Below are 25,197 nucleotides of genomic sequence, written 5' to 3' on the forward strand. Positions count from 1 at the left end.
CCTCGGAGGCAACACAACATATCTACAACCATCAGATCTTCGACAAACCTGACAAAAACAAGCAATGGGGAAAGGATTCCCTGTTTAATAAATGGTGTTGGGAAAACTGGCTAGCTATGTGCAGAAAGCAGAGACTGGACGCCTTCCTGACACCTTACACTTAAATTAACTCCAGATGGATTAAAGACTTAAACATAAGACCTAACACCATAAAAACCCTAGAAGAATATCTAGGCAAAACCATTCAGGACATAGGAGTAGGCAAGGACTGCATGACCAAAACACCAAAAGCATTGGCAACAAAAGCCAAAATAGACAAATGGGACCTAATCAAACTCCACAGCTTCTGCACGGCAAAAGAAACAGTCACTAGAGTGAATCGGCAACCAACAGAATGGGAAAAAATGTTTGCAGTTTACCCATCTGACAAAGGGCTGATATCCAGAATTTACAAATAACAGATTTACAGGAAAAAAACAAGCCCATTTAAAAGTGGGCAAAGGATATGAACAGACACTTTACAAAAGAAGACATACATGAGGCCAACACACATATGAAAAAAATGCTCATTGTCACTGGTCATTAGAGAAATGCAAATCAAAACTATATTGAGATTCCATCTCATGCCAGTTAGAACGGTGATCATTAAAAAATCTGGAGACAACAGATGCTAAAGAGAATGTGGAGAAATAGGAACACTTTTAAACTGTTGGTGGAAGTGTAAATTAGTTCAACCATTGTGGAAGACAGTGTGGTGATTTCTCAAGGACTTAGAAATAGAAATTCCATTTGACCCAGCAATCCCATTACTGGGTATATATCCAGAGGATTATAAATCATTCTACTATAATGACATATGCACATGAATGTTCATTGCAGCACTATTTGCAATAGCAAAGACCTGGAACCAATCCAAATGCCCATGAATGATAGACTGGATAGGGAAAATGTGGCACATATTCACCATCAAATACTATGCAGCCATAAAAACAATGAGTTTGTGTCCTTTGTAGGGACATGGATGAATCTGGGGACCATCATCCTCAGCAAACTGACACAAGAACAGAAAATGAAATACTGCATGTTATCACTCATAGGTGGGTGTTGAACAATGAGATCACATGGACACAGGGAGGGGAGCACTACACATTGGGGTCTGTTGGGGGGAATAGGGGAGGGACAGTGGGGGGTGGGGCATTGGGGAGAGATAGCATGGGGAGAAATGCAAGGTATAAGTGAAGGGGAGGAAGGCAGCAAATCACACTGCCACGTGTGTACCTATGCAACTATCTTGCATGTTCTTCACATGTACCCCAAAACCTAAAATGCAGTTAAACAAAAAAGAATCTAATCTGTGCAAGGCATGTTAATATGTGCTCACTTACACAAATATGCCCAATCACATGGATTAAGACCTTTTGCCAGCACAGCAAAGCTGTATGGGCTTAGCAAATGGGACAGATAATTTTAGGTGAGGAAGAGAAGAGGTTACAGCAAGAGGTGATTCCTTAGGTGGTGCATAGCATGGGTTAATTTTAGTTGGTCTGGTTTGACCATATGTGTCTCTTCAAAGCTACTGATGCTTGGCCAATGCTATTTAATTAAAGATAAATGGGGTTCTGTAGTCATGGATCTGTGAGTTGGCTCATGACAAAATGCATCAGCCTGTCAACATTGATGAATAATATAATTGGATTTATGATTTGTACCTAGTGTTGGTGGAATCTGAGGGTTGTGATGTCTGATGGTTAAGACTGGCCACATAGCAAGACTGTGTCTACATGACCAGCTCACTAAAGGAGACTTCACCATGGGTTGACTTTGGGGTTCCTTGTACTGAGGTGCTTGGGGAACACACAGTAGTGGTTCCAGACCTGGAGACAAAGTGTGATCTGTAGGATCCAGTAATGCCAGGACAAAAAGCCCTGTGCTTGAAATATTGAGATCCGGGTGAACACATATCCCCCCTCTACTATTGCTATACTGTCTCCTTTGCCTGTAATAAAGCTGTCTTGTTAGTATAAAACATTTGATCCCTATAAGTCTTTTCAGCAATGGAACATGTAAAGTAATGATATGTAAACACAGGTGAGGATATTTCAACCTCTATAAATGGCTCCAGCCAGACATGAGCCTCCATGGTAACAAAGGATGCTGCTGGGAACTGCTAAGTGTGAAGAAGGGTGGGTAACCAAGGAGCTATCATGGATACTTCTATTTAATTTATTTGTTTGCAATATCATATTGCTTAACTATAGTCAAAGTACCATTTTAGGGTCTATGAGTTATGTACAATTATGAATAAAACACAGCTGTTCATAATCCAAACAGGGAGACAAGAGATATATGCAAATAATTGGACTCCAAAGCAGAATTTTATATATTCCTTAAGATTGGTGTTAGAGCTGAACTATACCCTCCCTGAAATTCATGTTGAAGTCCTAACCCTCAGTACCTCAGAATGTGACTGTATTTAAAAAGAAAGTCTTTAAAAAAGTAATTAAGTAAAATGAGGTTATTAGGGTGAGTCTTAATCCAATATGTCTAGTGTCCTTATAGGAAGAGAGGATTAGGATATAGACAAATACAGAAGGAAGGCTGCGTGAAAACACAGGGAGAAGACAGCCAGCTACAAGGAGAGAGGCTCAGGAGAAACCAACATTGCCAGCACCTTGGTCTCCGACTTCCAGCCTCCAGAACTCTGAGAAAATAAATTTATGTTGTTTCTGGGGTACTTTGTTGTGGTATTTCTTATAGACTAACACAAGTGGTATGAAATATCATGACTTCTCTCATAGACCAGCATAGAGAAGGGAGTGATTGCTTCAGGCCATGAGTATCAGGTTTTGACTGAAACTTGAAGGTGGGCAGGACTGATTTATATTTACTGAATGCAGGGTGGGTGGGAGGAAGATAGATTTGATGACATGAGCAGTGTACCAGAAGAGGGAAGATACAGTGTGCCTGGGGAATGGTAAGTAGCTTAAACTTACAAGCTGGGGTGGGTGTTCAGGGTCTTGGGAAAGGTTTGAAGCTTAATGCTTAGGTAGTAGGGAGAGCACTAAAGATAGTTACTTAGAACATAAGAAAATGGTTGTTGGCTGGGGAAGATGGATGCGAGGAAGGAGAGATAGGACAGGGGGTAGAAGGAGAGATAGGGCAGGGGGTGGAAGGAGAGAGGAGGGAGACAGCTGCTAAAGGGTCACTGCAGTAGGCCAAGGATAAACTAAAGGTGGCCTGGAAAGGGGAGTGGCATTTATTTTTTTTTTGTTTGGTCAGTTCTGGCCAGAATTTGTCCTGACAGGGTTTTTATTTCATTTTTCTTACATGGGGTTTTGTTTTGAATCTGAGAACTTAGAAAAGTACATGTAGGAAATGTGTAAGTTATAATTAATTGTGTATTCTCAGGGCATTTCATGTTAAACATAACTTTTCATGTGAAATTATCTTTTTAGGGAGAATGTGAGCTGCTTGATGTCAGAGCAGTATCTTACTCTGTCTCCCTCAGGGTACAAAGCTAAAGGTTGAGTAAGCAGCAGACTGTTAAATATTTGTGAAATGGTAACAATGTACACAGTGACAGAGTGAGGTTATGTGAGCACTTGTGTCTGTGACATCTGGATGTGATGCTTGTAATATGTTCAAGCATGTGTACTATGAGGTGTCCACTGTTACAGACACATCCGTTGATACAGGTTACTTCAGCCAATCATTCCTGGGACAGAGAGTAGGTGACTTTTGATAAGAAACAGCTGGAAGGACAGGGGAAGTCAGTGTCTTTGTGATTTACCATATATCAATGATAATTAGCTAGTCACCTTACTTATCACGAAGACAGGAAATCAACATGTGCCAAATGACTGGGAGGAAGTTGTTCAACACATCCTCCATACCTAGAGGTTCTATCTCAACAAGGTACAATGTTTACGCTTCTTTAGACCCTGTGACCTAATAAAGGAAGTGACTCAGAGAAATCCTATTGCCACTTTAGGGGACAGTGGAGGGCAAAGTATTATGTTTGTGTCTGGAGGATGGTTTCAAAGTGAACCATGTACCATAGGTAACACATTTTTAACTGTTTCCTTCTCATTTCCTTACAGAATATAAAACAGATCACTCATCTGTTGAATGAAGAAAGGCTTTGGAATATACTGGCTGAGATAATCCAAACACAACCAAACAGCCACTTCTTTTACAACTCTTGTGTTAATTAGAGAGCAGCTTAACATGTCAGATGCTTCTTAAATAGGAAAGCTATAAAGGATTGTGGTCTGGCACAACTGACAATTGAATGACAGTTGTTAAAAACAGTACCAACCCTTCTTTTTGGTCATCTCCAAGGAACTAATGTTTAAATCTCACATTAGAAATTTATTCTGCAATTTAGTCATAAAATTCAAAGTATGATTTCATGACACCAGAATTACCAACAAGAATAGCAATATCTTAACTGAATTAGGCACACTGTCTTCCCTTCCCTTATTGCATAATATGGACTTTAGCATATACTTCCACTGATGAAAAATAAACATCCCCAAAATATAATTAAACAAGTACTTACTACTTGTTTAATTTTTTAAAGGAGATGTAAGGGATTCAGAAGAAACATAAAATTTAGGCTTTGCCTAAAAGTTCAATAGAATTAATTCATTCATGCAGCCCACACAATCTGGTGAGTTGTATATGCAGGGCTGACACACACACTAAAATGTCAGGAGGTAAACGCTGTCATGTAGTAAAGGACAAAGTTCAATGGAAGCAGAGAAGGCAGAAAATTGTTCAGGCCTAGAGAATTTGGAGAGGCTTCCTCACAGAGTTGATGTTGGGGCTTGGTCTTGTGGTTCGGAAGATTGTCAAAAGACTAGGGGGAAAGTGTAAAGTTACTTTAAGGGGAAGAGACACCTTACAGGACGGCATAATTTTGAAGCTTAAGGCAATTTGGTTGGAAAGATGAGTTTAACTTTCTACCAGGATAATCATTAGATAAATACTTCAAGATCATAATGATAATAATTTTAAAAAGAATTTGTAAAAGAGGCAGTTTCCTAAATTCAATAAATAATTGTTGATCCATGATGTATCATTTCCTCTTTTTTCCTCCTTCATTAATTTGGCCTTACTTAACCTCCAAGTATAAGCAGAAACAGAAAAAAGCAGCCTTGCAGAGAAGTTTGTTTTCATTGCTATAAAACATACCTGAGGCTGGGTATAAAGAAAAGTGACTTAAGCGGCTCAAAGTTCTGCAGGCTGTATTAGCATCTGCTTCTGGGGAAGCCCTCAGGAAGCCTACAATCATGGTGAAGGGGGAGCCACTGTCTCACAGGGCGAGAGTGGGAGCAAGAGATTGAAGGGGGAGGTGCCACACACTTTTAAACTACCAGATCTCATGAGAACTCACTCACTGTGGTGAGGACGGTCCAAAGAGGACGGTACTAAACCATTCATGAGGAATCTGATCACATGACCCAAACATCTCCTCCCAGGCTCTACCTCCAACACTGAGGAATACATGAGATTTGGAAGGGACATACATCCAAACTGTATCAGAAGTTAAAAACCAAAACCAAAAATGTTTTGTTTGCCTGTAAAATTTCAATTCAGTCACTATTCCAGTTACTAATAATGCAAATAAGATAGAGAAAAGGTAGTAGCTTAATTACACTAAAACATGAAAAATATCATTGAAGGAAGAAAAAGGACTGAAATTCTTACTTGTCTTTAGGCCTGGATTAACACTTAGCAGACTCTGGGATACTCTGCTAAGGATAGCTGCTGTGGCTGAAACAGAAAGAGAAGAAAACCATTAGTCATCCCTGTCAAAACAATCTGATGTGGCCCGTGTAAACTAAAAATAAAATCCTAAGTTCCCTCAACCAACTGAATGGACCCTTCCTTGGCCAAGGAGACCCCAGAGAAACCTGCAAACCTGGGTTCCTGGCCACAATGGGAAGGGAGGTCAGATACACCTCCCCTTTGGAATTTAGGCACAAGTGACCAGCATTAATGATAAAATAGAGATCATAAGATTGACCAAATAGACTTTTTGGGCAATAAGATACCAATTAGAAACTAGACCTTAGGCTATGCAAGGCAAGGGTTAAGTCATACCCGTAGGCCATAAAGCTTGCTAAACAGGTCATTTTGTGGCTGACTCTGATATAGCATTCTTATTTTAATTTAAATATTTCTTTATGCTAACTCTAAGCTTTTGTGCAAAGTTTTGTTCCTTTAACCAACTGCAGATTAAAGAATCTCTGAACCAAACTATGACCTGCAAGTCCCCACTTGAAGACATCCTGCATTTTCAGGCCAAACCAATGAATACTTTCCATGTACTGATTTATGTCTTTGCCTGTAACTCCTGCCTCCCTGAAACATACAGAACCAAGCTGGAATCTGATCTAGAACAATTCCCACCACCATCATGGATCCTTGCTACAAATCAGAGAATACTTTAAAGGTTTCATTGCTTCTTTCTGTAAGTTGAGCAGTAAAATAAAACTTTTGATCAGGTTTCAATAAGTTTACATAAGTGACAACTATGTATTACTTGAGAAAGTTTTGATAGTTCAAAGGAAGAAGAAAATTAAGTTAATCAAAATAATAACAGAGAGTGAAGGTAAACTTCTGAAGGTGATAGGTTTACGGCATACATGCAGTAAAAATTTCGTGGATGTATACTTATCTCCAAATTCAAGAAGCTGTGCACATTAAATATTTACAGATTTTTGTATGCCAACCACGCCTCCATAAAGTGGTTTTAAAAATATGTTAAGTATGGGATAGCACATAAACATATGTGTTATTTTGGTCAAAATTACATAGGAAGTTTGTCTCAATTTTCAACTTGAATCTGAGAAAACTAATGGATGACAGTTTCCAGGCCTAACATCCGCAGTAAAGTTGACGAATTTTTCCACGATGGCAGAACTGGAATGTGGAGGTCAGTTATGAGACCCTAAGGAGAATGCAGAGCCAAAGCTCAGGCCTGGAAACACTTGGGGAGCCCTGGCCAGCCTTGAATCTTCACAAACCAGCATTTAATTTTTCTAGTGAACAGACATCTGGTAACTTTGCCTTTATTGTGCATTTGGTGACATTTTCGCAAAGCAGAAAGTCTTAGCTAATGCTCCTGACAATAGGTAATGAATCAAGACATAAAAGGAACAAATAGTACCCTCATGGAAAGACCACAGCTTTGTGCTAGTGCTGAGAGGGTGCTGGTTAAAAAGTAAATCACAATGAACAAAACTATGCTGGCTTAACAAATGGAAATGTCATTCTCAGTCATCAATTTTAATTAGTATCAGAGCCATGTACCTAATGTCTAGAGGTGCTGAGCAGTAAGGGAAGACAGCAGAGAATCATATCCAATAGTAACAAGAAATAATGAAACCATCATGAACTGTGGTCTTGGTTATGATCTGCAAAGATTTAATTTATGAACTATTCCCAATAAATCAACAAATAGGTGCTTTTAAATTCTGGGTTATAAAATAAACTAGCTGCAGCCCCTGGCATCAGTGAGCCCACATTTTTCTGGGCAGGGATCTATAAAGAAGAAGTGGTCAAGCACTGGAGGAAAAATGGAATACCTATTAACAAATCTGGACAAACTTCCTGGGGAAGGAGACTCCTTGAGACAGATGCTAAATTGAGGATAAAGGGTAATGTAGAGGAAAAGGAAGGGCAGTTGGGGTCAAGGAAACAAAGGGGCAGAAGGTACAAAGGTGCAGAAGACTCAGCCTGGGCATGTAAAGAGCTGTGATCTGTTGGGAGTGCATGGATGGAGCTGGGGATGTGTTGAATTAGGGAAGAAGCAGGAGCACATCAGGGAGAACCTTGACAAAGAACTTAATTTTGATTCTGAAAATACTGGGGAACTACTAATTTGCTATGCTTTGACGTGGAGTTCCTCATAGTGGCCTTACCAAGACTAGAACTGACTGCAGTTGAACTTTCCCTACTTACACCCAACCTTGTACTCAACTTCCCAACAGAAGCACACAGCTGGGCCTTGGCTAATCTGTCTTTAAAAGGGGAATAGTAAGGAGCTGGCAAGATGGCCAAATAGGAAAAGTTCCAGTCTGTAGCTCCCAGCGAGATCACCACAGAAGGCAGGTGATCTCTGCATTTTCATTTGAATATGGGAAAAAAGAACAAAGCAGGAGGCATCATGTCAGCTGACTTCAAACTATTCTACAAGGCTACAGTAACCAAAACAGCATGGTACTGGTACAAAGGCAGATATATAGACCAATGGAACAGAACACAGGCCTCAGAAATAACACCACACTTCTATTACCATCTGATCTTTGACAAACCTGATGAAAACAAGCAATGGGAAAAGGATTCCCTATTTAATAAATAGTGTTGGGAAAACTGGCTAGCCATATACAGAAAACTGAAACAGGACCCCTTTCTTACACCTTATATAATAATTAACTCAAGACAGATTAAAGTCTTATACATAAGACCTAAAACCATAAAAACCCTAGAAGTAAACCTAGACAATAGCATTCAGGACATAGGCACAGGCAAGAACTTCATGACTGAAACACCAAAAGCAATGGCAGCAAAAGCCAAAATTGACAAATGGGGTCTAATTGAACTAAAGAGCTTCTGCACATCAAAAGAACATTTCATCGGAGTGAACAGGCAACCTACAGAATGGGAGAAAATCTTTGCAATCTATCCATCTGACAAAGGGCTAATATCAACAATCTACAAGGAACTTAAACAAATTTAAACAATCCCATCAAAAAGTGGGCAAAGGATATGAACAGACACTTCTCAAAAGAAGACATTTATGCAGCCAACAAATATATGAAAAATGTTCATCACTGGTCATTAGAGAAATACAAACTACAATACAAAACTACATTGACATACTATCTCATGCCAGTTAGAATGGTGATCACTAAAAACTCAGGAAACAACAGATGCTAGTGAGGTTGTGGAGAAATAAGAACACTTTTACACTGTTGATGGGAGTGTAGATTAGTTCCACCATTGTGGAAAGACAGCATGGCGATTCCTCAAGGATCTAGAACCAGAAATACCAATTGATACATCAATTCCATTACTGGGTATATACCCAAAGAATTATCAATCATACTATTATAAAGACACACACACATATGTTTATTGCAGCACTATTCATAATAGCAAAGACTTGGAACCAACCCAAATGCCCATCAATGATAGACTGGATAAAGAAAATGTGGCACATATACACCATGTAATACTATGCAGCCATAAAGAAGGATGAGTTCATGTTCATGTCCTTTCCAGAGACATAGATGAAGCCGGAAACCATCATTCCCAGCAAACTAACATAGGAACAGAAAACCAAACATCGCATGTTCTCACTCATAAGTAGGAGTTGAACAGTGAGAACACATGTACACAGGGAGGGGAACATCACACACTGGGGCCTATTAGAAGGTGGGGTGCTAGGGGAGGGATAGAATTAGATAAATCTAATATAGATGATGGGTTGATGGGTGCAGCAAACCACCATGGCACATGTGTACATATGTAACAAACCTGCACATTCTGCACATGTATCCCAGAACTTGAAGTATATATATTTAAAAAAAGCTTTAAAAAATGGGGACAGTGAAGTATCTATCTATCTATCTATCTATCTATCTATCTATCTATCTATCTAAGGTTTAAATCAGTTAGCACATTCAAATCATTTAGTTTACAATACAATTTGTGATTAGTAAATGTTATACGTGCTTTATCATTGTTACTGTTTTTGTCACTGTTATTATTGCTAGCCACCACCTTGAAAACAGGGGCCTGTGTTTTCCTATGGAGAACCTGACAATGTTTCAAGTTCTTTGTACACTTAAGGTTTTGCTAATGTGAAAACGGGATGTTGTGATAAACCCAGCAAGACTATTCCGGCCATCCCTGTGCAGGCTGTATGTAGGCAGTGGGTTCTGTTCTCTAAGGGTGTTTGGCAAAGTGGTATCAGTAGAGTAGGGGATGGAAATCTGCTTATGTCAATGATTCAGCCTGAGACTAAATGCTGCCAATCCCAGTTCTCTAGTGTGTTATTAATGTAGCAAGAGTAGGAGAATCAATGTTCTGGCAAGAATCACAATTCACCAGTTGTGTAGCAGTGGCATTTAGAACCACCCCTGAATAGACAGTGCAAACGCAAGTAAACATAATACCATATACAGTAACAATTCTATACAATTACAGGAGATAATGCATATAAAGGGCCTCACACAGCATCTGGCATAAAATAAGCGTTGGATAATGTCAGCAATTGTTATTACTGTTAGCTGTGGTTATGATAATGATAATGATCATGGTGATGTTGTAATGGTCATGGAATTTTAATTTAAAGACTTCCTCTGAGAGCTTTTTCTTTCTCCCTCAGGCAGCTTAGTTGCCCTCCACCCAGCAGCCCTTATAAAAATCACACATTTGCCTGTGACCAGTGGTACCCAATAATTTCCTTGGGAGGGTATTGCAGCTTTCTTCTGTGTAACCTCTATAATAAGCACATGGTATGGTACCTAGTAGAATAATAAAGTTTGCTAAATAAATAAGGCAAGAAAAAATGAATTTCAAATCTTTTAACTTTGGCTTTTGGGCTAAAAAGGAATCAAATAAAAATAGTCAATTCTCTTATTGAAGTCTATTTATCCTTGACCATATTCCAGAAATTTTCTCTGCCCGGATCTCAACCTCTAAAGCTCTTTCCAGACCCACCTTTGCCTTTCGGTGCTTCCTTTCTGTCAAACTATGATTACTACCACCAAAGAGTATTCAGTTTAGAGTCCTTATCTCCCTCCAATCTGCCCTTGCAATAAGGATCAAGTTCAAGCTCATTGTTTGACCACACTGATGCCATGCTGTACACCATCTTGCTGCTTCTGGAGAGGCTAAGTACATTTTATGTATTTTCTCATTTTACCTTCAAAACAACCCCCTGAAATGGGTTATGTTTTGCAGATGAGGGATCTGAGGCTCAGAGAAGTTAAGTAACTTGTTTAAGGGTACCCAACAATCACATGGTAGATCCCAAATGTGACCTGGAGCCAGATTCTGACCCCATCCCACCCCACTGTTCCCCAGACTTGCCTGATCATCAAGATCTCTGAGACATTTATTAACCATACCAAGTCTAGGGCCCTGGCCCAGAGTGACAGAGTCTGAACCTCTAGGTCCCTAGTCACTCTACATTTTGGAAAGGTCCTGGGAATGTGTATGCTTACCTTGCCCTTCCACGCCACTTGTGCCAGGTGATTCTTATGACAAGACACAAAATATGTTTAGGAAACTTTTTGCTATACTTTGTTGCTCTGGTCAGAGTCACCATATTCTCTGCAGGGCTCTGCTTCTAGGGCTCCTCACTATGTACCATAGTTGGTACTCATGAGGAGGTACTTGCTAAAGTACATACTGATTTGATTTATCTCAGTGTCACAAGCATTCTGCAAATTTATATTGATGAAGCCAGGTTGCTGAGGCTTTGGGCAGTAATACCCTTTGGGGATCAATTCTCAAAGAACCAAGTGAGCAGCCAGGTCCCTTCCTTTTGTTCTGTCGTTGGATACTGCTCAGCGGGTTGTCAGGCTGCAATCCTCTTTTGGGTCATGGCTCAGCATACCAAGTCCACCAGGTCTGAATGCAGTGACAGTTCTAAGCTGGAATTTCCTTTCTTTTGTGGCTCAGTGAATTAATTGAATTCCCATCCATAGTTTCCCCTGAACCAAAGTGTATTATCTCCTACATGTTATTACTCTTGGCAGCTCTAAAGAAGCCTGTGTAATCTAAACAGGAAATCTCTGAGCCTTTCCAATAGACAGTATTACCTCCTCACATCTCCATGAGTGAGTGTATTTCTTTTATACCGGAACAGTAAATCATACAGCATATTATATGAGCTAGACAATTTAAACAAATAAAACAGGAACTGTGAAATGGTGCTGGTTGTTTCAAATACTTTTTAATGCTTTACGGATAAACAACAGATAACAAATTTGGAAGAGAAACCAGTGTCATTAATAAAAGCACATGTTTAAATAACCATCAGCCACATTTTGCTATAAATGTATTTTGAGAGTAGCAGGGCTTCAAGGTAACAAGAATCAATGTGCAATGATAAAGACTTTCTTTTCTCACAGGTTCTACCTGTGGCTTAGAGGGACGAATGTGGGGGTTTCCTAATAACTTCAAGCTTCACATATTTATTTCCTGCCTAGCAGTGCTCTGCTTGGTGAGTTTTTCATAAACATCCTCCTGACATAAGCTTATGCATATGCTGAGACGTCTGCTTCCAATTACAGACAGATACTAGAGTCTGGCTTTTCAAATGTATCTCCTAGCATGATAAGGCCAGTTAAAGGTGCAGTCGTGACGTCCAGGGAATACATTGGTGGTGGTGTTTATACAAAGACTACTGAGAGGAGCAGTTAATATGAATGCTGGCTCTCAGCTGGCCTGTGTCTTCCTTCTGTAAAGCTTCCCAGTAATTCCTCCAACTTTTCCTTCCTGCTGTTAAAAGAGCAGTGAAACATCTTGCCCAGCTAGCCACCCCAAAAGCTACTTTTCATTATAGAGAACAGCAGAGGTGTCAACACCAGGCCATAATCACTAAGAGAGTCTTCTAATGCCATGTGATAACAGGGCCACAGATTAATCAGCAATGCTAAAAGGAATAAACAGAATCACAGTTTGGCACTAGGCCAAGATTAATCTTAGGTAGGCCAGCCAGGAGCATATGACAGATTGAAAGGATATTCAAAGATACTATTAGAAGGTTAGATGAAGATGTAAGGGAGAATGACAGAAGGGTCTATCTCTTCCCTTACAATGTTGTCATAGATGCTTTTAAGACCTGTGAATTCACTCATTCAAAACAATAGTAAGGATGATTTAATTAAGTCTGGAGCTCAGATGGTGACTCATAGGTAGTATGCTGGAGCCACCTTCTATTCCCAATTCTACATTCAGTTGCATCACGTTATCAACTTGAAATCAGCCACAGTGGGAATATTTACATGACAAAAATTGTCAAGTCCTACAAATAAAGACTTCCAACCTTCTAATCTTGTGCAAAACCACCCACCTTTCAAGGTCAATCTGAGTGTCTTCTTTATGGAGCACTTTTTCTTTCTCCCAGTTGGAATCAATGTCTGCATTCTTTGTGTTTCTACAACACAGATTTCATTTTTAATATCTGAACAGTGGTACTTAATATTCCATGTCTGATATATTAGTTATCTAATTGGACAATGAATAATAAGCTTGAAGTCTGAAGGTAAGGATCATGGTTCATTCTCCTTTTGATCCATTACAGCATTAGCATAGTTCCTTAAATATAGAGAGTACTCAATACATATTTGTAAAATTACTAAATATTTTACTTTCAAAAAATGTTGTAAGGGATTATGATTTTACTTATATTATTACTTTGAATTTACCCTATATTTCATGGTCTCTGAAGTCTCAATTTGCACAAAAGAATATTCTAAAGTACATCATCAGATCCTATAACAAATCTCCTTCTAGAACCATGAATACTCAAATCTGAAGCAAAGTCAACATATTTTAACTAGGTTTATGATATCTAGTCCCTTGCTAGTGTTTGATAAGGGAAAAATAATAAAAATTGGATTAATTTCTTCCACTCCCTGTCACCTGCATAAATCATTTGTCTGGTTTTGCATGCAGCAGCATGTTTGTCTTTTGATACTGACATATGGTACTCATTGCTTGGTACCTGTTTACTAGTAGTGGCACTTAAGTCCTAGGAATTAGCTGTTTTGGCAAATTCATAGATCTTCTTATTCAGACCAAGCAGTATTCAGCATGTCAGAGGTGTCCTAAGAAAGCATATACTTTGGTAGAGATTTTAAGGTGTATTTTTCCATCTATGGGCAAAGGCGTCTTTCATAAACAGGTTGATCTGGGCTCCTGCCACTCTGCCTCTCGTTTCCAAGCTCACACTTCAATTTCCATCCAACATTTCTTGAACAAATTTTATTCTCTTGGAAGTAGGCATTTGAGAGCTAAAAAAAAGTTATCCTGAGTTAAAGTTGCTGTATGTAAGTACTTACAAAGTGCCAGGCACTGTCCTAATTGCTGGGGATTCAATGGTGAAAAGAGCAGATGGAATTCTGCCTTCCTAGACTTGGGGATTCAATGGTGAAAAGAACAGATGGAGTTCCCTTCCTGGTTCCAGTGTGTATGGGGACAAACACATAAGTAAACAAACGTGTATTATAATGTTTTAATGAATGTTTGTATTAAACACAGCTGGAAAGATGTGGGGAGGGTGGCTCTTATAGATCGGAAAGTATGGTAATGAGCTGCACAGATGTTTTGTGGAAGAACATTCCAGGCAAAATGAAGCAAGAATATAGTCCTGAAATGGGTGTGAGAAGTACAAAGGAGGTGTATGTGGCAGGAAGAGAGAGAGTGAGGGAAGAAGAGAAGAGAAGAGGTGACTCTTCCGGTGCAAGAGGCCAGAAGTTGCAGGGTCTTGTAACCTGGGATGAGCTTACAAACTGCTCACCATGTCAGATTCCATGAAATAGACCTCAGTGAGCTGGAATTGCTATTGTTTTTCCCCTAATGATGTATCTTTTCCACTTCAATCCTTTATTGTCATAGTTGGGAATTGGGAGGTCTTGGGGATGGGTCCTGAGGCTATGTGGTATGTGGCTTTAATTCACGAATTACTTTTATTCCATGGTACTTGGTCTGAGTTACAGGTACAGACCAGAAGGCATTTGTTTTTTCAAGACATATTATTGAGCACCTATTATGTGCAAGGCACTTTACTAGGCACTGGGATATGGTGGTGAACAGACTAATGCTGGCCCCAGGGTTCATTTCCCTCTATTCCCTTAAATGGATCCTTTGCCCCAGACCAATGTGTCTGCTCACCACCTGGCACATTCCTGACATTACATCTTTGTCTACCTTATACCATTCTCCTTGCTTTCTCCAGAATGGGGAGAAGATCAGGGGCAATTCCCATCTGTAAAGTAGAAATAATATTTCAAAAGATAAAATAATATATGTGAAGTGCCGAGCAGAATGCCTGGCATGTAGTAAGGTAAGTGCTTCTCATAATGATTGCCTGTGAATTAATGGTATTTATTATATATGTCACTCATCGGATAGTTAATTATGTCTTATGCTGTATCTTGCATTGTTTGCTTTGCATATGTTTATGTAGTTGCTCCCTCAATTAGATTGTAAATCTGTTGAAAGTAGCAACCTCATTTTATCTCTTCCAACTCTCAGCAGACTCTCAATAAATATCTGTAATATGTTTACTTCTGACCTTTTATTCTAACAAACTCTTTTTAAATTAATAACAAGCAGTCTTAGCAGAAACATGCATACATTTTACTGATTTATCTGTCACATTTGTATGTAGTAAAACAGAAAACTGTGATGCAGCTCCCCTCACATACTTCACTCAAACATTTTAGATTCACTTTCTAAAGGCCAATATTGGAAAGGAATTGTTGACATTATCTTTTGGCCAACATGGAAGTGGTTCCAGAAACTATTTTTCAGTAGAAAATAGAAGCTCTACTAGAAAGTGAATGAAGGTGGTTAAGGTGACAGTCTATCTAGACATGTCCTTGGGCAGTAAGGTACCTATCTGATGCTTAGTTTTCTGAACTTTGCCCTTTTTGTTATGCCTCCTGTAGTTCTTGGTTCTATCGAGAATTATTATTTATGGGCACTGAACTTTAAATCTAACTTTAGTTAGAATTTAAAAAATGGACAGTTAAATGAGAGTCAAAACTGTAATCAAATCACACAACATTATTTAAAATGGAAAGTTATACCAGGTACGAAAAAATAGTTTTATGACATTTTTCTGGCAGGAATATGTTTAAACTGAAAAGTATCTATGTATATATATATATACATAGATAAATTTTGTTTCCATGTTTGAATTCTAGTTACTGTGATGACAATATGACATACATAAAAAAGTCAAAAGCCTTATTGATAATCCATACATGGCCACTTCACTGGGCATAGATGCCTTGCACAGTATGTCTTTGTGTCAGCCTGAAGGGGTACCTTGCCCCATAGGCTTTTTGGCAGAAAAGAGACACTGCATGGCTCTAAGTATTCCCTGATCGAATGTGAAAAAAGAAGCAGTTAGCCAAGTTCTGAACACAGTATTTATTGTGCTGAGGCCAGGAGTCGGGGGGAAATGGGGAGGGACAGAACTGCCACACAATTTCCACCTTGCTCCTCTACTTTCTGGTGGATATAAATTAAGAAGGTTGACATATACCTTTGGGTAGATGAGGCAAGGAAGATCCAGGGCTCAAGTACATAATTTGAGTTTATAATTCAAGCTTATAATCTGCAGCAAATGCTGTGTGTGTGTGTGTGTGTGTGTGTGTGTGTGTGTAAAATGAACTTTCTAGCAGCCGCTGGTGCCACTGAAGAGCAATCAAAATAGTGTGTGACCAACAGGATTACAAATGAGTTTGGTTTGCTATTACCCCTAAATTAGAAAATCTAGTTTTTTTTTTTTTTAAGGCAATAAGCATGTACAAAAAGGGGATCTATAGAAGCCAGAAATGGTTAGGCCACCAACACTATTTCAAACAATAATCCCAACAAGACATTTCTCTTTCTAAAGAACACCACCAAAAAAGAATTAAAAACTTACGAGGAAAGTATACTCTATTTTTGGCTTCTTAGGGGTTGTGTTCCCAGAAATTTCTATTCCTGGAAATTTTAAGTTCCTGTCTGAATGGCTGTCTCTACTTCCTAATTTCACCTATTCTGAATCTACTTCGGTTTTACTTCTAATTCTTCCATTCCACTAAACCTGTTCATGTCAAATCAAATAGTCCCTTCTCATTTTTTATATTACTTAACTTCTCAGATGCATTTGACCCAGCACATTACTGTCTTTTAAAAATATGCTCTTTGGTTTAGCTTCCAGGATGCCTGATCCACTTGGTGTCCCTTCTAGGTCACTGACTGTTCTTTCCTGGTCTCCTTTATTAGCTTCTCTTCCTCTGCCTGACCCATAAATATTGTCCTGTCACAATTTTCCCTCCCCTCTTCCAACTTTTTTTTTCCTGCAGAGGGAATCTCATCAAGTCTCATGGCTTTAAATTTCATCTATATGTTGATGGCTCCAAATTTCCATCTTCAGTCTGAGGTGCCTCTCCATTGAACTTCAGATTCCACTCAAGCCTCTTCGACATCTTCACTTGGTCTCTAATACGTATTTCAATCCTAACACAGAACTCTTGAGTAATGTCAGAAAAAACCTGTTCTTTCTAAATTCTTCTCTATCTCTGAAAATTGTATCACCATCTACTAAGATACTTAAGTCAAAAACTTTTAAGTCATCTGTGTCACTTCACTTTCTCTAACTCCTACCAACTCATTTAACCATCAACAAGTTCTTTGAGTTCCATCTCAGTCCATTCACTTCTCTCCATCTCCTTCGCAATTATTACAGTCCACGCACCCAGCAGCACCGTTTTCCTGAACAATCAAATAGTTTCCTAACTGGTCTTCCTATTTCCACCTTTGCCTCCCTTCAATTAACTAAAAAATTAATCTTTTAAAGGCATAAATAAGATCATGCTACTTCACTGGCTAAAATTCTCTAGTGGTTTCCCATGTAATCAGAGTAAAGTCCAAATTCCTTATCATGGCCACCAAGATCCCCATGTGGTAAATATGATCACAGATCATTTGTATGATCTTTCCTAACAGGAAAACGTGACCCAAGTGTATGTTGTAAGCAAGTAGCATAACAGTGTGAGAAGATACTATGACTTCTGAAAAATTCTAGAAGTCACATTAAAATGTAGACTATTTGTAATACTTATTTCCAATCATTAGAATCTATCTAAAGCTTCTCAGAATTTACATTGTTTTTCCTCTGTGAACATTTTCTTACAATAGATTGGCATATGTGGGTATATTTTAGAAATATTAAAATGTATAGTCACATAATTTTCTTTATAATTCAACTAATTATATATATATATATATTCAAATTTCTACTGCTAGGATGCAGGCTTAGAAAGAAACTTCCCTTTTTTCTTGAGCTTAACCATATTATGTGCTGACTATTCATAACCAGACACATATATAAACGTAAGGGGATGATATATCCATACTGTTTGAAAATACCTCCCTTAAATCTATTTCTTGATGATGAAAAATATTGTGATGAAGAGCTGATTATACATAATCATTTGTCAATACATTTATAGTGAGTATTTCCTAAATGCCTAGATCTCTACTAGGTTAGGACTAAGGAAAAATAGTTTAATACATGATTCCTGAGCTTAGAAGTTACAATCTAGTCAGGAAGCAAAACTAACAACAGAACAGATGTCACCAGAGGCTCCTAAGAGCTAAAATGTTTAGAACTAGCTGATGCCTAAGAGTGATACATTTCAGCTGAAAGTTTCTGTAATTAGTAACATGAAGAAATGAAAGTATAGCTCATTTTGTAAAGCCAGAAAAAAAAATCTTTATTTTTTCTTTAGCAGTTTTTTTTTCTTTGCTGTAGAGTTTATAAAACTTCAAGGGTATATCTGTCAGGCCTCCATGTGCAGGCCTTGACCCAGAAAGTCTGAAGTCCTGCCTGCCTTGGCTGATCACCTCCCACGCCCCACCTGGGTTCGCCATCATTCCTGATAGCCCAGCAGAGCTTCCCCCGGACATTAAGCTTCTCTCCCCACCCTGCCATCTTAACTGTTCTTGCTCCATGAATATCCCTCCGCCCCATCCTACCATCTTAACTACTCTTATGCCTTACCCCACCCACCATTGTAACTGAACTTATGGTAATGTATACGTCTTGCCCCTACCCCCACCACTGTAACTGATCTTACTCTGTAACTTTCCACTGCCCACCCCAAACCTATAAAACCAATTCCTATCCCACCACCCTTCCCTGATGCCCTTTTTGGCCTCAGCTCACCTGCACCCAGGTGAATAAACAGCCATGTTGCTCACACAAAGCCTGTTTGGAAAATCTCTTCATTAAATACGCTTAATATTTGGTACTATTGGATGTGAATAACAATATCCTTGTTAATTGCTCATGTTTAAATTTCATGGGAGACAGGTATGTATTTTTTGGATATCACCAGGGTGCAAAAAATGCCACATTACTGTGATTTTCTAAAATGATTTAAGTCTGACTGTGAGCCTGCCCAGCTTTTACCAAATTACTAAGCTGTAATTTGAGAAATAAAAGTCCAGCATTTGGTTCAGGTCCCAAACACAGTTTACAGAATGCTTACTACAGACAGCAAGAAAATGTTCTTTGAGCCAGGGTTCAATTAGTTTTCAACAGTCAACAGACTTGTGAAAATTCTATTTGGCCTATAAAATCTGCATATGACTCAGTCATTTAGATAGTAATGCCAGTTTATTTTCCAGCTAGATGATCCTTTCTCCTAATGTCCCCTTAGTAGGGCAAGAATCAGGAATGTTTGCCTCTTACAAATACCCCAATTCTTCCCTATTCCCCATTCCCAATGGAGATTAATCAGAGAAGAAAAAAGGATTAGCCTGGGGAGAAATGCCAAATGTGGGTGAAGGGGAGGAAGGCAGCAAAACACACTGCCATGTGTGTACCTATGCAACTATCTTGCATGTTCTGCACATGTACCCCAAAACCTAAAATGCAATTAAAAAAAAAAAAAGAAAAAAGGATTAGCTTAACATTTTGTATCATTTTCACATTTCATGACATTTAGGCATGTTATTCACACTTTCATTTATTTGTTCCCACTTTGTCTATTTGCTAATAACTGTTTTTAAGGCTCTTTTATGTCTTCAACATAATGTCAAAGTCAAATCCCTGAAATAATTTACAAGTGAATTTTCCTGTTTTTGAAATACTGCTCTCAAACTATGCAGCTTTCCACAGTGATGCTTGGTATAGAGGATTACCAGGGACAAGACTTAATTTGTCCCTTTCTTAAGAACATTTGTCAAGTAGCTATTACGTTTACAATCAGTTGTCAAACATACATTAACCAATTTAAGAAGCAAGGGTTGTAAGAAGTAGAGTGTAAGATAAAGCACAATGTTTAAGTAAATTACAGCTTAACTGGAGAGCTCAGATAGAAACACACACTGAGAAACAACAGCAGCAAGGATAACTTGGAATTAACAAAGTATTACTAGAGGACCAAACACATTGTCTGGTGAGTCATTACAAATTAGGTCAGTGATGTGGTTGGGACTGCTGAAAGTTGAAACAGCTTAGGAAGGCTATATGGATAAAAAAGACCTTGAAGTGGTCCCTGGAGGATGGCTAGGTAGGTGTTAGAGGAAGAGAAATACCAAGCGAGCCCAGTTAGAAATAATACTATGCATTTATGTAGACATTGAAATATCTCTATCTGAAATAATTATAAAAACAAACTCTCCTCTGGAAGAGCAATTTGGAACAATTCCTGGCATTTTATGAGTAAGTGAGGCTTGATGTGCAGGAATTCTACATCCCAAATTTCTGCAGGTAGAAGGGGAGATTCAGGGGCTATGCTGCATGCTTGGTAGGCTGAGGGTTTCTAACCAGAGGCCATTACAAACAACACTGTTTGTGAGGGTCAAGGCCTTGGAGTCAGATGGAACTCTCTCCTGGAAGGCACAGTTCTTATTCTGAGAGCAAGTGCAATTCTAAAATGGAAAATGTCCATTTTAGACAAAAGTGTTTCTCCAAATAAACACTGAAGTGAAAATTTGAGATGGCAGCCTATCAAAAATATATCATGTCCTTTCTCTTTGCTTATACTCTGTTTCTGAGGATACAGATACTAAAGGAAAGAAGTGACAAATAATTATACAAACTATAACAATCAGTATCTATATTATTACTGATGATCTACAAGTCAAGGGGCTACCCATCTGTGATGTGAGATTGTGTCTCAACCCACACCCTAGTTTGATCTATTAAAAAAAACAGTTAAATTCTAGAAGCCAGTGGTAACTAACCACTGAAGAACTGTTTCATATCCCAAAGTTATCTGCAGCTAATTTCTGCATCGGAAATACTTTCATCTGCTCTAGATTTGCTTTAGATTGACGTTCAGAACTCTGTATTATGTGAACAGTAATTTTGAACTGTCATGTAAGCCTCCATCTCCTTCTATAACTCAGACAAATGTCAGAAACGTCAAACTTGCAGAGAGTAATATACTGTTTATTCATTCAACAAGTATTTGTTGGATGTGCCCACATACTGTTATCCTAAGTATCATGTATCAGATACAGAGATAAATATTATGCTTGATACAGACATAGCTCTCACCTTCCAAAATCATATAGTCTGATAGGAGGCAAAGACATACATCACACATGGATCTAACATTTCACAATTTTATAGTTTGATTGGAGACAAACACATGTAGTATATAGTATGACCTTTAACACCTTCTGTGATATACAAGATGTAGATAGTACAGGGCTAAAAATAGTTGAGAGTCCAATAATGAGTTGGGAAAGACTTTGTGACGATCGCGGCAATATCTTGAAGATGATGGAATTGGTGCCTGCAGCACTGAAGATCTTATGTAACTACATTCCCTTTATCATTCAAGTTCCAGCTGAAATGCCATTTCTTTCCTGACAGCTCTATCAAAAATAAAATCTTCCTCTAATTCTCTGTCAGGGAATCCCTTCATTTGCTTTTGACACTGTCATATGATTTGTAAGCATGCACTTGTCCATTGACTGTGTATTGCCTGTTGCTCTTCTACTAAATTCAAACTCTAAGAATACAGAAAACATGTGTGTTTTTTTCTCTAACATAGAGTTCTAAGCACAGGACTTGGCCCATGGGAAGGGGATAATAAATACACGTTGATTAATTAATCTTAGTTGAAGCAAACAGTATGAACAAAGAGATAGTGGTGGGTAAGCAAGAGTAATTTAGAAAAGAGCAAGTAGTTTAAATGAATTGAAATACAGGGTAAAGTGCAATGGTAATTAATTTGAAAAAGTGGTTAGGACTAGACTGTGGAAGTCTCTGAACTCCTGGCTAAGGAAATTTGGACTTAAAATTTAGAGCTAATAACCATATTTTTCTAACCATACATTTAGACACATTACACTCATGGGCCTGTGGAACTATCCACAAAAGGACTGTCTCAGGATATAAGATCATATATCTAAAGGCAAGGAGAAAACATTGAAATTTCCTTGATAGGGGAATTTATATAATAGTTGGGACACAGAAAAATAAATCTAATAGTGAAGGGCCTTCATCAATGCATTTTTTTCATCTGGAAGATAAGATAGTATTTTCAAATTCTTCCAGCACAACCCATTACTCCCAGAAGGTTTCAGTGGCAAATGTGGCAGCAATGAAAATGCATCTCTCAAGCCTCCTATGGCGGAGTATAACTGGCCTATGCTCTCACCTGCTATGCTCTGAAATCCACCCAGCCAGTGACTTTGCATGAAAAGGACACCAAGGCAGGCCCATTCCGTGGGGGATGACAGGGGGATTCCTCTTTCAAGTGACTTTGGTTTGAAGATTCCCTATCAACCTTGCCAAAACTTTCTTGGTACTGCACTGATGTCTAAGACTTTCCCTCTTGCCCTACCTCTTTTCTTTCTCCCCTCCTTCTCTCTTTCCTTTTTCTCATTCCTTCTTTCCTTTTTTTTCTCCATCACTGGGATTGGACTTGTACTGTAGTCTGACATCTCTTCTAGACTCCTCCAGCTCCCTCTCCATTTTCCTTCATAGGCATCCCCCTAAATAAATCTCTCACACATCTAATTTCCCAGTGAATCTCTTGCAGGCAAGCATCTCTGAAAATCTAGGCTAACATGGCAGCCAAACCCTGTATTCCCAAAATCACAACATCTTGAGAAAAATAAATAATGTTACTTAGTCAGCCACTAGCTGGCTGCTGGAGAGACCCAAAAACATTGACCACGAGCTTAGCAGTCACTTAGCTTTGTTTCTTCTTCTTAGAGTGAAGTACATGTACTGGGTAAAGAGGCTGGCAAGCTTTGCAATAAAAAGAGAGTCTCAAGGACTTAGAGGGGTTCAGATCAAATTAGTTCATTGCCAGTGGTGTGTTTGCCAAGGAGGAGCCAGCAGCTGCAAGAAGACAGCTCATCTTGGCATCCAGGACATTTTCTGTTACTCTTCATGTTGCCCTTGAACATGCTATCCTTACATTCCTCTATACTCTTGTAATATCTGGCTGATCTTATTCCTTCAGAAATTTCCTTTCCCTTCTATGACACATGAATGAAAAGAAGAGTAACTCCTATCACATACTTATAAAATTGTGCTTCATGTCTTTCTAGAACTTTCCTGAGAGTCTTAGCTGTCAAGAGCCTTTCATGCCTCCTGATTTACTACTTAAAGGCATGTTTACATTTTAGTGACAGTCTCTAAGGCCGATTCATCCTCTAAGGTTTTTCTTAGTCACTGGACCATTATTTTACCCTCTTGAATATTGTACCATATGACAGGACACAGATGGTAAGGTTTTTAAATTATAGAAAAGGATTTTGAGATTTCAAAGGATATCTTTTTTCAAGATTAATATTGAGAAAGCAAAAATTGATCCAGTTCACAATAAAACAGAAATGAGTCTGACTAATTTTGTGCTTTCCTACTTTACTAATTTATTGTCCTCTTTGAACCTGTGATCTAGAACTGGTTGTGTCTATGAAATCAATGAGGAGCCTTCATCCTTTATCTTTGGCCCTTCTAAGAAGTTCCCGCAGGCAGACACCACTGGTTGGCTACCCAACAGCTAGAAACAAAAGTACCCTACCACAGGCTAGATCAGGGTTACTCTAGGCCAGTTAGGGTAGCTCATTCACCTTTCCATATGCTCACCCACCTTTCCATATGCTCACCCTTCCAACATTCTTTGTAACTGGAGGTAGCATGTGACAGAGTTCTAGCTAAAGATAGTTAAGTGAGAGTTATCGGAGGCCTTCTGGAAAACCTTTAGATGCCTTACGAGATGGGAAAGTAGAAAGGAAAAGCTCACGAATAACACTTTCTCTCCCATATTCCTGCCTTGATCGTGTATGCACTGCCTGAAGTTTCAGCTGCCATGTGGCCATCATGCAGAGATAATCATTAAGCCAAACAGCTTACTGGGGTTGGATCATAAATCCAAGGGGTTTGAGATCTTGTTGATATCCTTAAGCTGCCTAACCAAACCTGGGATCACTTACTTCTAAATTAATTTTTAGGTAAATATTAAATGTCCATATAGCTTGAGTCACTATTAATGGGATATTTCACTATTTGCACTAAAAATAATTTCTAACCCTTATCCCTATCCCTGCATTTTGAATCCTTTTCCTTCCTAGGCTTTCCTTGGAATACGCCTGGCTTTTTTTTTGTGTGTGTGACTTTTTACTTCTTAATTTTATCCTGTACTATGTAAATACTTCTTCCCTTTTTTAAACAAATGCTTGTTCAGTTCTCATCATTGGTAGGTCAGTCCTAGATTCACAATCATCTCTTAGAAACTTAACTATCTAATTTATTAAGATTTCTGGGGCCGGGCACGGTGGCTCATGCATGTAATCCCAGCACTTTGGGAGGCCGAAGTGGGTGGATCATGAGGTCAAGAGATCTAGACCATCCTGGTCAACATGGTGAAACCCCGTCTCTACTAAAAATGCAAAATATTAGCTGAGCATGGTGGTGCATGCCTGTAATCCCAGCTAATCGGGAGGCTGAGGCAGGAGAATTGCCTGAACCCAGGAGGTGGAGGTTGTAGTGAGCCGAGATCGCGCCATTGCACTCCAGCCTGGGTAACAAGAGCAAAACTCCGCTTCAAAAAAAAAAAAAAAAAGATTTCTGGAGAACAATTTCTTGATGGGAAATATGACTAAAAGTTAATGCCAAGTGGGTCCTCATTGTGCATAATAAACTCAAGACTAAGTCTCCAATAATTTGATTTTCATTTTACCTTTTTATTCACCTGTTTCAGGATCTGCCAATATGAGGCATCAAAAATAATAGAAAGCTTTCAGTGTGGGCCATTCTTGTTCAAAGACACTGACTAGTATACTTCATGAATAGCTATACTTAAGATAATTCCTCATTTCCAGTCTAGGCTTACTTAGGAACGTAAAGATATCAATGTTTGATAGGGAGAGCTCCAAGCAAACGAAAACCAAATCCACGAAACATTACCCCCA

At 38.8% G+C, this 25,197-nt stretch overlaps 1 protein-coding gene across 4 annotated transcripts in view; it reads right to left on the bottom strand.

The window, feature by feature from the left end:
- The window catches only part of GHR (growth hormone receptor), a 344,216-nt gene that overhangs the window by 130,148 nt on the left and 188,871 nt on the right, over positions 1–25,197 (bottom strand). For 3 of the 4 annotated variants that reach the window (XM_008992116.5, XM_054252271.2, XM_008992121.5), the window contains one exon: positions 5,713–5,778. In XM_008992116.5, the coding sequence (XP_008990364.4) occupies positions 5,713–5,778 (66 nt within the window). Of the gene's footprint in view, positions 1–5,712; positions 5,779–13,099; positions 13,184–25,197 lie in introns of all 4 variants that reach the window. The other variant, XM_035291616.3, reaches the window with a different exon arrangement.

This window comes from Callithrix jacchus, chromosome 2 (genome assembly GCF_049354715.1).
Source record: "Callithrix jacchus isolate 240 chromosome 2, calJac240_pri, whole genome shotgun sequence".
Lineage (NCBI taxonomy): Eukaryota > Metazoa > Chordata > Mammalia > Primates > Cebidae > Callithrix > Callithrix jacchus.